The 13,274-nt window shown below is 69.0% G+C and overlaps 2 protein-coding genes across 11 annotated transcripts in view; both read right to left on the minus strand.

The window, feature by feature from the left end:
- The window catches only part of KMT2D (lysine methyltransferase 2D), a 29,182-nt gene extending 24,303 nt beyond the window's left edge, over positions 1-4,879 (minus strand). For 8 of the 10 annotated variants that reach the window (XM_085563050.1, XM_085563049.1, XM_085563041.1 and 5 more), the window contains exons 1-10: positions 3,240-3,318; positions 3,042-3,168; positions 2,704-2,954; positions 2,525-2,622; positions 2,257-2,422; positions 1,971-2,136; positions 1,774-1,888; positions 1,528-1,694; positions 420-1,399; positions 37-171 (exon numbers count right to left, since the gene is read on the minus strand). In XM_085563050.1, coding sequence (XP_085419176.1) covers positions 37-171; positions 420-1,399; positions 1,528-1,694; positions 1,774-1,888; positions 1,971-2,136; positions 2,257-2,422; positions 2,525-2,622; positions 2,704-2,954; positions 3,042-3,168; positions 3,240-3,288 — 2,254 coding nt within the window. In that variant the 5' untranslated portion in view covers positions 3,289-3,318. Of the gene's footprint in view, positions 1-36; positions 172-419; positions 1,400-1,527; positions 1,695-1,773; positions 1,889-1,970; positions 2,137-2,256; positions 2,423-2,524; positions 2,623-2,703; positions 2,955-3,041; positions 3,169-3,239; positions 3,319-4,507; positions 4,527-4,739 lie in introns of those variants that run through there. The other 2 variants (XM_085563045.1, XM_085563046.1) reach the window with 2 other exon arrangements.
- Positions 4,880-8,735: 3,856 nt separating this feature from the next.
- DHH (desert hedgehog signaling molecule) lies at positions 8,736-12,946 on the minus strand. Its single transcript, XM_021548285.3, has 3 exons — positions 12,427-12,946; positions 10,735-10,996; positions 8,736-10,154 (listed from the first exon to the last, which is right to left on the minus strand). Exons 1-3 carry the CDS (start codon positions 12,736-12,738, stop codon positions 9,487-9,489), a joined length of 1,242 nt encoding a protein of 413 aa, XP_021403960.1. The 5' UTR covers positions 12,739-12,946; the 3' UTR covers positions 8,736-9,486.
- Between the last annotated feature and the right edge of the window lie 328 nt (positions 12,947-13,274).

Below are 13,274 nucleotides of genomic sequence, written 5' to 3' on the forward strand. Positions count from 1 at the left end.
CCCCCAATCCCAACCCTGGTGTTTCCCCAGACTCACCTGGGGGAGCTGAGGGTGGGGGAGTCATCTCAGGGGGCAGCGAGGGCTCTGGCTCCAGCTCCATCTCCTCCTCAGGGAGCACCTCTGGAGCCAGGGCTGGCGCTTCCTCTGCCACTGTCACCTCGGGGAGGAGGCCTGGGGGATGGGGTGAGGAAGTGAGGGGGTCCACTCCATCCTCCCCTGCGCCACCCAGCCTGGGATTGAGAGGCACAACTACCCCCACTACTGCTCCCCACATACCCCAAACAGGGCAACAACGTGAAAACAGAAGGAATACGGGGATCAGGCAAAGCCAGTGCTGGGAGAAGCCCCTGGCGCAGGACCCCCACACCCACTGGAGACAACAGAAGGGGAAAGAGGACAGTGTAAAGTCCCCAGATTACCTGGTGGTTTCAGGTCCTCCTCGGGGGGCAGCTCGCTGGGGACTGGCTCTTCAGGGGGCAACTCAACAAGGGGGGGCTCTTCAGGGCTCAGCTTCTCGAGGGGCAGCGCTTCGGGAGGAGGCTCCTCAGGGAGCAGCTCAACGGGGGGTGGTTCACTGGGGGGCAGCTCTTCAGGGGGCAGCTCTTCGGGTGGCAGCTCTTCGGGGGGCAGATCCTCCAGGGGCGGCTCCTCCAGGGGCGGCTCCTCCAGGGGCGGCTCCACCAGGGGCGGCTCCACCAGGGGCGGCTCCACCAGGGGCGGCTCCTCCAGGGGCGGCTCCTCCAGGGGCGGCTCCTCCAGGGGCGGCTCCACCAGGGGCGGCTCCACCAGGGGAGGTTTGGGGGGCGACCCATCGCAGGGCAACTCGTCAGGGGGTGATTTGTCAATGGGCAGTACTTCAGGGGGCAGCTCATGGGGGGGTGACTTTTCAAACGCTGGTTTCTCAGGGGGCAGCTCAGCAAGGGGAGGGACATCGAGGGGCAGCTCATTGTGGGGTGGTTCACTGGGGGGCAACTCCTCAAGGGAGGGTCTGTCAGGGGGCAGCTCAGCAAGGGATGGTGTCTCAAGGGGCAGCTCGTCAGAGGGAGGCTCCTTGGGGGGCAGCATGAGAGGAAGGGGCTCCTCAGGGGGCTGCACATCAGGAGGCTGAATGTCAGAGGGCTGCGTGTCAGGGGGTGGCTGATAGAGGGGCAGCTCATCAGAGGGAAGTTCTTCCGGGGGTTCCTCACTGGGGAGCACCTCCACAGAGGCCAGCTCGCCAGGAGGAGACTCAGCATTGTCTGGGGGAGCCTCCTTGGGGTCTGGGGGTGCCTCTTTGGCGTCTGGGGGTGTCTCGTTGGGGTCCACGAGGGGCTGCGTCTCCTCATCACACCCCACAGGCTCCAGCTCAGGCGGGGGCATGGGTACATCCGTCGGCTTGCTGGGGACAGGGGACTCTGACCTGGGATGGGGGAACCTGGGTGAGGGGGCAGCGCCCAGACCACCCTGTCCCCAGGGCTGTGGGACACATCCCCCCCACCCACAGAGGGGCTGAGCCCCCTCCCAACCAGCACCCCCATCCCCACTCACATCTGGGCGGGCAGGTCAGGCCGGGGTGAGTGCTCTGGCGCCGTGGGGACATTGGCCGTGGCACGGTGCTGCTGGCAGTCCCCGCACACTTCGGACCCCGGGGACCACTGGCAGCTGGAGTCAGGCCCTGCGGGGTGCTGGCCGCAGTCTGAGCAGACCCAGCAGTTCTGCAGGGGAAGCAGAGATGTGTCAGGGGGCGCAGTGGGGGGCAGGCACCCTGCAGCCCCAAGCGAGAGCAGGACATACCTTGCACTTCCAGGAGGTGGTGGGGAGGCCCTGGGTGGCTGGCTCCGTGCAGGAGGTGTGGTAGCCCTTGTCACATGCCTCGCACACCAGCATGGCAGAGTCCTGGCCGGGCTGCCTGTAGGGCAGAGGGATAAGTGAGGGCTGGGACCCCTCCTTGGGTACATACCCCCATCCGCAGCACGAGTGTGGGGGCTCACCTGCAGGTTTGGCACACTTTGCACTGGGGGCACTGCCAGCCCAAGCGCTTGCGAGGCGTCAGGGAGATGTGCAGGCAGGCCCCGTGGAAGTGCTGCCCGCAGCTGGTGCAGAACACCAGGTCCCGCAGGTCGCCCGGCCCGTTGCACACCGAGCACCGCGCGTCCTCTGCCAGCCGCAAGAAAAGGGGGTCAGGGCCGCCTGCTCGCGGAGTTCCACCCTGCCAGGACCCACCGCCAGGGCAGGAGGGTCCCGGCACCCAGGGGTGGTGTCCCCAGCCCCACGCACCCATGTCCACAGCCTCAGGCACGTGCTCGGGGCAGAGCAGCCGCAGGGTCTTCATGGACTGGAAGCAGCCGCTGGCAGCGGCGCAGGGGAAGTGGTAGAGGCGGGAGCAGCCGGCGGCCGCCCGGCACGGGATGGTGGCCCCCGCCCGCCCGCAGCGTTCACATTTCTGAGGGCAGAGGAGTCCAGGGGGTGAGCACTGCTGCAGGGCAGCAAGTCCACAGCAAACCAAGTCCCTGCCATTCCCCCGGACCCATTGGGATCTGCTCACCTGTGAGATCCCTGAGAAAACAGCTCTGGCCACGCCGGCCACCTCCGGTGCCGCACCAGCCGCCCAGGCCGCACACCAGTGGTGCACCCAGCAGTGCCCTGTGGGGAGGGGGTGTCAGGGACAGCTTGGGGATGCTCAGGTGGCAGGATGAGGGACCCCCGTGCTGTGACCACACTCACCTGTCGGCTCGAAGAGCTGCGCTGGGGTCACCCCCTCGGAGAAGCCAATTTGTGCCAGGCTGTCACCCGCCAGCTCTGGCTCTGGGGGCAGCTGGCTGGGCCCTGGGGGAGGCTGGCCGGGTCCATCGGGGGGCTCGTGGCCCCCCAGCCGCTCGGGCCAGTCGGGCACCGGCTCGAAGCGCTGCAGCTCCCGCTGCCCGTGTAGGCTCCAGTCCCCACAGTTGCAGAGGGCACAGCGGCGGCCCAAAGGGCTAGGAGAAGACAAACGGGGGGGTGTCAGGGATATTTAGGACCCCTTCGATAGCTCCACGCCACCCCCCGAGTCCTCCCACCCTCACCTGCCAGCCTCGGGAGGTCCCTCCGTGCCCGTGTTGTCTGGCTCTGGCCCCGCAGAGGCTCCTTCGGGGGGTTTCAGGGGGTCCCCCTCGGCGCTGCCCATCTCCTCCGAGGCCATGACCCCATCAGCTGTGGGGACAGCGGGTGTCACCACCACAGCGGAAAGAGGAACAGGTCCCCAAAGTCCTACCCTGGCTCACCTGGCGCGGCTGTGTCCTTCTCCTCGCTAGGCACCTTCTGTTCGTCCATCCTGCCTCCGGCGTTCCTGGGGGGCCACAGCTGTAGGGAGGACCTCCGTCAGCACCAGGGATGGTGACACCTCCCCGGGAACCCTTGCAGCCTCCCTCTATCCAAGGGACAGGGCTGCATCTTCCCATTGCTCTCCCCAAGGCAATTTAGAGGCTCTAGGACTGGGAATATCCCTCAGGAGCAGGGGGTGGATCCCTGCCCCACACGGGTCCAGGAGAACCCCTGGCCTTCCCCATCACCTTCTACCCACCAGGTCCTCCCCAAGTCCAGCCAGTGACACCCTAACATATCTGGGGCAACCAAACCCCCAAGTGACCTCGATTAAACCGTGAGGGAAGGGGGATCAGTGACCCCGGCTCTACCACACACCAGCACCCCAGGGAGTCACCAAGACCCCTGAGAAGCCCTCAGGACCCTCCTGGGAGCACACCCAGTGTTCACATCGAAGCTGGGACCCCCCCAGTGCCTCCCACGTGGGGGATCTTCACGGGGAATTTGGGATGCAGCAAAACACGGGCTCCCCACCACCAGCAGCTGCCTGTACCCCATTTCCTCAGATCCAACCCCAATCCCACACAGCACAGGGGGTCCCAGGATAGGTACAGGGGGCAAGACTCACCCCAAAACATGAAACAGAAAGCGTGGGGGGGACCATGCCCTAATCTGCAGCCGCCCCCTCCTACCGCTGCCTCGAGCGCGCCCCAAAAACCCAAGAGGGCTCCGGCACCGCGGGGGCAGCGAACGGGACCCCAAACCGGAGCACGGGGCACGGAGATGTGGACGGGACCCGGGGGGGCCCCAACGCAGAGCGCAGAGCACCGGGGACGGGGGGGACGCGCTGGGGCAGCGCCAACCCCCCAAAAACCCGAGACGGCGCGGGGAGGGCGGAGGGAGCCCCCGGCGGGGTCCCGGCCGCGGGGCAGGAGCATCGTGTCCCACCCAGCACCTCCCGAGCCCCGGTTCCCGGTGGGCCCGGGGGGATTCGGGCCCTCCCGGCAAAGGCTCCGGGGCCCGGGGGAGGCCCGGCCCGCGCCCCCGGGTGGGCCGAGCCACCACGCGGGGACACCACCCCCCCCACACCCTCCCCGGTGCGCCCGGGCCACGCTTCCCCCGCTCCCCGGTGCAACCGGGGGATCGAGCCGGCCAGGCCCCGATCCCCGGCCCACCGCGGCCTACGCTGGCACCGGCACCGGGCCCCGAGCGACGGGCCCGGCCGTACCTGCGCTGCAGCCGCCGGAGCCCCACCGGTACCGGACACAAAGGCGTGGGAGCCGCGCTCTGGGCCCGGCCCCGGTCAGGCCTTACCGGGAGCGGCGGCACGGCGGAGGCGGCGCGGCCCGAGCCCGCACGACCGCGGGGCCGTTCCTTCCGGGGCCGCCGGGGCCCGTCCCGCCCGCGCGGGCCCCCCGGCGGGGCCGTTTGCACCCCCGCGCCCCCCGCCCGGTGCTCACCCCCGCGGCCGCCCTACGCCGACGGGCCTCGGGGCGCGGGGCGTTCGGTGCTCCCCGGCGCGGCCATTTCCAGAGGAAAGTAGGTCCCGCCGCCCGCCCCCGCCCCGCCCCGCCCGCCCCGCCGGGGCCGCCGCCGCGCTGGGTCCTAGGGGGGGAGCCGCGGGCCGGGGGGCGCCGCCGCCGCTCCCGCACTACTTTGGGCGGCGGGGGCTGCGGGCGGAGGGAGACGGTGCGCGGCGGGCGGGCGCTGCGGCCGCGGCGGGGGGGGCGCGGGGGGTGTGACGGCGCGCGCGCGGCCGCAGCGCACGCTGCCGGGCGGGGCGGGGGGAGATCCCTCCGCCGCGCTTAACCCCGGCGGCGCCGGGGCGGGAGCGCACGTGGGCACCGAGGGGGCGGGGCCGGCGGCGCGAGGCTCCGCCCCCCACCGGCACCGGGGCAGCCCCGAGGATGGAGCGAGGGAAGCCTCCCGGACCGCGATGGCCACGGGGGTTAGAGGAAGGAAGGGATGGTGGGCTCCGGGATGGGGTCCCCCCGAGCAGCCGGCGGCAGCGAGATCGCCCACCGTACACCGGGACGGTGTCTCCGTTATCAGCCGCTGTGTCCAGTCCCGGGGTTCCCCGTAGCAGGCGCCGAAACAAGTCCCGGTGTATCCGGAAACAGCTGCTGTGTCCGGTGCCGGTGTCTCTGGAGTAGTGGCTGTACCGGTCCTGGAATCCCCGGTAGCAGCCGCCGAGCCCGGTCATGGAGTCCCCGGTAGCAGCCGCCATGCCCGGTTCTGGGGTCCCCGGTAGCAGCCGCCGAGCCCGGTCCTAGTCCCCGCTCACGGCCACCGCGTGCTGCTGCTGAGCCACGGTCCTGCACCACGCGCGCCCGGTTCCGGTATCCCCGGAGCAGCCGGTCCTGCTCCCCATCGCACGGGCACCCCCACGCGCCCTACCCCAGACCCGGAGGGGTACACCTGGCCTGTACCCCCCGTGTGGGGCCCCATCAGCCCCGTCGGACCCTGAACCCCCCCCGGGATTCCCCTGCCTTGGGGAGGGGGGTCAGACCCAGGGCCCCCGGGAGCCCAAGCCCCCAGACCCAGAGATCTGGGTGGTTATTGAGGGGCTGCATCCCCCCCGAGCCCCCGGGCTGCCCTAGCCTGGCCCCAGCACCCCAATAGCACTTCGCGCCCCCCAGCAGCTCCTGCTCCTCTTTACCACCATAATTGGGCAATTAGCAACAATTAGCCCGACTGGGTGGAGATAAGCCACAAGGGGAACCGCAGCCAGAGCTCCCCCCACGATGCTCACAAAACTGAAGTTCTCAGGGAGGAAAAAATGGGGGGGACAGAGCTGAAGGATCCCCCCAGGGGTCCCAGTGAGGCTCTTGGGGTACTCAGTCCCATGAGGAGGGGGCTCATGGGAGCACATCCAGGCTTGGAGGGACCCCTGTGCTGGAGCACATCCAGGGGTGTTGGAGGGGGCCTCACACTCTCCCCAACAAGGAACAACTCCCCCAGTCCAGGGGTTTCCAGACAAAACAAAGTTTAATTGTTTCAGCCACGACTCCCACGGGTCCAGCCCCACACCGGGAACAACACCCGCATTCAGCCCCGGCTGCCGGAGCAGGAACGGCCCCGACCTGTCCTTGTGCATGTGGGGGGACAGCCGTGATGAGCTGGGGGGCTCCCCAGAACCCCCAGCCTGCTCCCAGCCCCCTGGGAGCCCCAGAGCCTGTGCAAAGTGAGGGGTCCCCAAGTGAGGGGTCCCCAACCACAGCAGCACCACGTGGATTCCCCAAAACTGCTGCTGTGGTCTGGGCGAGGGCCCTGGGGAAGGGTCTGCCCCACGCCGGGGATCACATCAGCCTGGTGGATCTGCCAGAGGAATTGTCGATCTCCTCCGTGAGCTTCATGAAGATCCCCACGGTCACCTGAGGATGAGGGGACATCAGTGCCAGCACGGCGGGGCTCTGTGCCCCAGACGTGGCTCTCCTTGGCTGAGGACTCGAGGAAAATGGCCCCTGAGGGCTCCGCCAGCTACTTCCCTCCAGCTGTCCTCACTTCCCAGCTGGGGACACAGCAGGGCACAGGCAGGATGTGCTCACACACTCTCGTGGGACCCCAGAACGCCCCAGGGTCTGCTCTGCCTTGTTGCCCACCAGCACCATGGGCACAGGGCCCAGACCACCTTGGGACCCCCTCCCTGGGAGGGACAGCCCCTAGCGTGCCTTCCCCAGCTCTCATACAGCTTCTTGTGGAGGGTTTGACTACCTGGGAGCTGTGGGGACAAGGGGACATCCAGGCACTTCATCCCACCAAGGTGTCCTCCCTGTCCCAGGTCACTCATTCCCGAGCCTGAGGGTTCCTCAGGGAATGTCACCGAGTAGACCAGGATGGAGCCATGGATATTGATGATAAAGGAGGGTGGCAGGACTCATCCTGGTGGGGGAGATGGGGGACAAAACCGGTGGGAGGGGTGGCTGGGAGGCCAGCAGCCCCACGACCCCCCCAGACACCCCAAACTGCCCCTGCATTGCCTGCTGAGATGCAGATGGAACTCCTCCTTGCCCACCACCACCATCTTGTAGGCTGCAAGGGTGGCACCAGGTCTGGGGGCTGTCTGGGACCCCTGAATCCTCCTCTCAAGGCTCAGAACTACATCCACCTCATTCCAGGGGCACCTCAGCCCCCAGCGCAAGGTTTTGGGGCACAATGCACCCTCCAAAGAAGTGGGAACACGTCTGTTCTCATCACCTGGGGTCCCACAGGGGGATCAGGAAGAGAGACCCCGGGCAGGCAGCCCCCCACCCACCCACCCGGGACTTACTGCTTTCCACCGTGGGCTCATAGCCCACCACGAATTGATGGGGCCAGGGAGGTTTTTACTGGGTGGGGGGGAAACAAGGCCGGGTGGTCCCGGCATCACGCCGGGGCAGAGCACGGAGAGACGGGAACCCCTCCCGGAGAGGCTCCAGGTGATGAACACATCCCCAAAGCCCCACCTGAAGTGGGAACCCACCGTGCTGAGCCCCTCCGGTGCACCCGCCGTCCCCGGTAACCCCCAGTGGAGCAGCCCCGCTCTGTCGCAACCCCCAGACAGGGACCCCCGGAGGGCAGGGCCGCTCCCCCCGGAGCGCAGGACACCCCCAGGCCGGGACCCCCGGTTCGGTCCCCCGGTTCGGCGGCCGAGGACGGGAACTTGGCGGCGGCGGCGCGGCGCGGGCGGGCGCGGCAAACAGCGCAATAAACCGCGCGCCGTGCCGGGGGCGGGGCCGCCGCCACTACACCGGCGGCCGCACGTGACCACAACACCGCCCGCGCGCTCCCATTGGCTGCGCCGAGTGGAGGGGGCGGGGCTAAGGAGCCGCGCAGGCGCGTTGGGCGGAGGGGAATCTCCATTCATGAAAAAGGGAGGGAAGGGCCGCGGCCACGTGGTGGGCGCGCATCTGAACGGGAACGGGGGGAGGGGACCGAGAGTCCCGGTGCTGACCCCCCCATCACCCCCCCCCACAGCCTGTCCGGGCCCGGAGACACCCGGGAACACCCACAGCTCCCAAGCCACTCCTGCTCCCCGAGATCCTCATTGCTGCCCCCCCCCCAACACCAGGACCCTCAGGGCCCCAGGGATATTTTAGGATGTTTGACCCCTGCCCCAGGGACCCCCAGCCTCTCGTGATGCCCGATTCAAGCCTCAGGGACCCCCAGCCTGGCAATACCCCAATTTCCTGCAGTGCCCAACCGCAGCCCAGGGACCCACACTCCCCTTAGGGTACCCCAGTCGCTGGGAGCTGCATTTCTATTCCCCTCACCAGAAGCTGAGTCACGAGGTTGTCTCCATATAGCCAAAATTTGGAGAGGAAAGTGAGTTTTTTGCACGTCTGGGGGTCAGAAAGGCCAGGGGGAACTGCGCTCCCTACTCCAGCACCAGGGACCCCAAAAGCCCCAGGATGTCAAACCCCCAGGGATCCCCTGGGATGGTCAACTCCAGCCCCTCCAGACTCCCCAGCCGCAGCTCCAACAGGGCCATAGACTTTCTTTATTTTCCCAAACAATTAAATAGTAGTATTTCTTTTGTTTTTTAAACTAAGTGGTTAAAAGCAGGCTGCCTGCTGCCCCATGGGGTGAGCCCCGCTGCCAGGGCAGGCAGGCATGGGTGCCATTTATATTACCATTTATAAATAGAAAAATAAAACTCTCAAGCAGGGCGGGTTAGCGGTTAGCATGGTTAGAGTTGGACCTGGCATGGGGTGCCCGTGCCCGTGGCAGACACCCGGTGCCCACAGATCCAACCACCCTGTGGTGCAGGGAGAGGGACACTGTGGGTGACAGGGACAGACCCAGAGCAGGGGGACGGGCAGAAAATCCTGCCAAGTGCTCAGTGTTGGGGTGTTTTTGGCATCCCCACAGCTGCAGGACAGGATCTGGTGCTGCCTGGCTGTGGCTTGACTGGCACCAACCCCAGCCCCGGTGCAGTGGTTAATAAAGCAATAAATACCAGGGGGGTCTGGGCATGGGGACCCAGCCATGGGGGGCTTTAGGCCACAGGACAGGGCTGAGCCAGACCCCTGGGCCACCCCGTGCCACCCCGTCCCATACCCACCACGCCGTGCCCCGGGGCAGTGCTGAGCCCCAACCTCCCCACAGTGCCAGGGGTGCCCCTGTCCCTCCTCCCTGGCTCCAGGGGGTGCCCAGGGCTGGAGCCCCCTGCGTGGCATCCGGCGTGTGGCATCGCCTGCCGTGCGGTCACCGGGGGGGCAGGGACCCCTACACCTGCAGGGCCTCACGGCCCAGCACGCCCCCGGCCAGCCGGTAGAGCAGGCGGGAGTACCAGTGCATGCCCACCGCGGGCACGGTCCCGTTGCCCGCCTCGGGGTGCGCCGGCAGCAGCGAGAGGAGCCCGTGGAAGAGGCGGAGCGGGGCGAAAGCCCGGTGGGCCCAGCGGTGGCTCTCCAGGACGGCGTAGCAGGACGCCAGCACGCCATTCACCAGCAAGGTGCCGTGGGAGGTGAGGGGAGCAAAGACCCCCACGCCGTCCTCCCGAGAGACCCTCAGCACCCGCGTGGGGCGCAGCCCCTGCCCGCCGGCCCCGTGGGCCAGCACGGCGTCGCCCGGGCGCACGCGGCGGGCGAAGATGGGCAGGAAGGCGGCGGAGCCGTTGGCCGCCCCGCGGGCCGCAAACACCAGGTGGGACGGGGTGAGGAGCAGCCGGCGCGCCGGGCTGGCCGTCTCGATGGCCACGAAGGAGGCGCGCTGGCCCAGGTCCCGGTCGAGGAAGAGCAGCACCTCAGTGGGCACCAGGCGCCCGCCCGGCTCGGCGCCCAGCACCCAGTCGCCCTGGCGCAGGTCAGCCAGGCCCCGCGGCTCGCCGCTCTCCAGCGTCACGGTGGCGTGGCCGGGAAAGCAGCCACCGGTGCGGACGGCCAGCGAGTTCTCTGGGAGGAAGGAGAAAGTTATGGGTGTCCCCACCGGTCACCTCCACCGGGCCACCACCTCCAGAGGGGAAACGGCAAGCCCCGGACCCCCAAACCACCCCCGGAACAAAGCGGGTATTTTGCAAAGCTGCCCCAGTTCCTGCGTGCAGCTCCTGAATACTGCAGGGCCCCTTTGTCCACCCTGCACTGACGCCCTTTGTTCCGGGCTCCAACGGTGACATTTATGGCCATTTTCACTTTCTGTCAATTGTCACTTCTGGACTGGATGGGAACTGCTGGCTGGAACAGAAGGCTGTGGGGTTGTGGGGCTGGAGGCTGCAGGGCTGGGGCTGCACTGCTATTCCCCTCACCAGGAGCTGAGCCACAAGGTTGTCTCCATCTGGCCAAAATTTGGAGGGGAAAGTGAGGTTTTTGCTTATCAGGGGGCCAGGTAGACCAGGGGGAGCTGGGCTGGGGCCAGATACCAACCAGAACAATAATCCCACATGGATCCAGGATGTCAAGGGGAGCAGCACATGGGCTGGGATGTTTGTGGGGATGGCAGCCCCCTGCCCTGGTGGCAGCCCCTTCCGTGTGGTACCTGCTTTGACGGAGACGTGGATGTGTGCCTTGGACTCGTAGTAGACCCAGTCGAAGCCGGCCTCCACGGCCAGGCGTGCCAGCATGCCGTACTTGTGGCGGTCGCGGTCGGACGTGGTGATGTCCAGCGCCCGGCCCTCGTAGTGCAGAGAGTCGGGGAGGTGGTGCCCATCCTCATCCCAGCCCTCCGTCACCCGCAGCTTCACCCCCGGCCACATGTTCATCACCGCGATGGCCAGCGAGTTCACACGCTCCTTGCAGCGCTGTGGGGACACCGGTGTCACCCTCCCCACGACAGGCAGGGACGGACAGACACCCGGTCTGCAAAGGGAGCCCAAAGGGGCTGTGCAGGGGCAGATGCGGTGTCCCCCCAGGGTGCAGAGAGGGTCACGGCCCCGCTGCCTGGATGCAGGTTGAACTTTAACATGCCCCGGGGTCCCGTGGAGAAGCTGCTCCACGGGCAGCCAGGCAGAACAGGCAAGGGAGCGGGACGGGCACCGGGACGGTGTCACCTTCCCCGCGGCCACGGCCGTGACTGATTAACCTGGCGCGGGGGCTGTGAGGCAGAGCTGGGGGCAGCTGACCCTGAACCAGCCCCGAGTCTGGGCTGACGGGGAGACCAGGGCGTCCCAGGCGGTTCCGGGGTCCCTCTCCCCATTGCCATGGGGTGCAGAAGCTCGGGGCTACCTCTGTCCCCCCGCCGCAGCCGCTGAGGTCACAGCGTCCCTCAGTGCCCCAGTGCCTTCCCCCCGTCCCCCGTTCAACAAAGCGGCTCCCGGGAGCGCGGGGCCGCGGGGGCGGGAGTGCGGGGCGCGGGCCCGGGGCGGCCGTGCCGGGGGGGCAGGAATGCGCTCGGCCCGGCCCGGCCCGGCCCGGCCACAATAGGCGCCTTCCAGCCCGGAGCTGACCTCAGGCCCCGGGAATGCCGCCGCGGCCACAAAGGACCCTTTCAGCCACCCGCACCCCGGACCGGCTCCGCGCCCGCGGCTCCGCCGGGCCCCGCCGCACCTGCCCCGCCGCCTCCGCCGTCCCGGCTCGCGGGAGCTGCCGGCGCCGCCTGGACCACTCGCAGCATCCCCCGTCGCCATGGCGACCGCGGGGCCGCCCCTCGCCATGGCAACCGTGAGCATCCCGACGGGCGCGCGGCGCGTCCCGGGCTCCCGCCGCCCCGGATTTCCCCCGAGCAGAGGGGTACCGGGACCGCCCCCCCCGTGCTCTCCTTGGGGCGGGGGCGCGGCGGCGCTGGGGCAGTGGAGCCGCCTGTACCTCGTGCCCCCGGTGCGGTCCCGTTAATCCCCGACGGTCCCGAATGCACAACGCGACGGGACCGCCTCGTCCCGGGGCTCCGGTGCTGCCGCGCCGCTGCCAAGGGCCGTGGAAGGGAGCGGGGCACCGGGGCGAGGTACCGCGCGGCCCCGGCAGGGACCCGGCGCCCCGGGAGGCTCCGTGCTCTCCGGGAGGGTCGGTGCCACTCGGGAGGATCCGTGAGCCCCGGGATGATCGGTGCTCCCTGGAGAGGATCGGTGGCGCCCGGGAAAGCTCTGTGAGCCCCTGAGCGCGTCGGTGCCGACTGAGAAAGGTCCGTGAGCCCTGCCGAGGGTCGCTGTGATCCCGCCCATCCTCCCGCCGCCCCCGCCGCCCCCGCGCCCCCGGGAGCGAGGCCGGACCGGGCCGGGCCGGGCGCAGCCCCCACCTCGGTCATGAGCCGGTCCGCCCCCGTGTTCTCCTCGTCCTTGAAGATGATGTCGGGGTTGTAGTTGGGCACCAGGTCCCTGAAGCGCTCCGAGCCCCGCAGCACTTTGCCCTCCGCCTTCCCGCTCGCCCCCAGCGTCTGCTCGGGCACGTTGGGCACGAACTGCTTGTAGAGCAGAGGCGAAAGCTGCCGCCGCCCCAGCCGCCGCCGCCCCACCGGGCCCCGACCCGGGCCGCAGCCCAGCACCGGCGCGGCCAGCAGGCAGGCGGCGAGCCCGAGCAGGACGAGGGCGAGCGGCGTCCACCGGGGCATCCCGCCCGCCGGGCTCCGCTGCCTCCGCGGGTCCCGCTCAGTCGCCGGGGGCACGGGCGGCTGGGGCGGGCATGGTCCCGGTGTGGTGGCCCCGGGGCTTTTAGATGGTCGCGGTGCCAGGGGCGGGTCGGCGCCGTTTCCTTCTCACACCCACGGTCCCGTCGCTGCTGCGGGATCCGTGGCCACTCGGGACGACTGACCACCCCCCCGTACCCCCCCCCCCCCCCCCGCCGGTGCCGCCACCCACTCGGAGCGCCGCCGGTTGCGCGCCCACGGTATCAGCACCCCCTCGCCTGCACCCCGGGCCGGGGAAGTCCCCGACACAGCCCCAGCCTTAGGGAAAGCCCTCGCAGAACGGCGTCCCAGCACCGGGCACCGGCACCCAGCTCCGGGCACTGCCCTGGCACTGGGAACCCGGTTGCTAAGGCTGCCCCGGGACCGGCACCGGGATCTGACTCCGCGTCCCAGTCGTGCTCCCCCTTCCCTAAATCCTGCGCTCTGCTGCCGCCTCCTCTGCACGGTCCCCGCACTGCGCT

This window comes from Lonchura striata, chromosome 29, assembly GCF_050655825.1.
Source record: "Lonchura striata isolate lonStrDom1 chromosome 29, ASM5065582v1, whole genome shotgun sequence".
Taxonomy (NCBI): domain Eukaryota; kingdom Metazoa; phylum Chordata; class Aves; order Passeriformes; family Estrildidae; genus Lonchura; species Lonchura striata.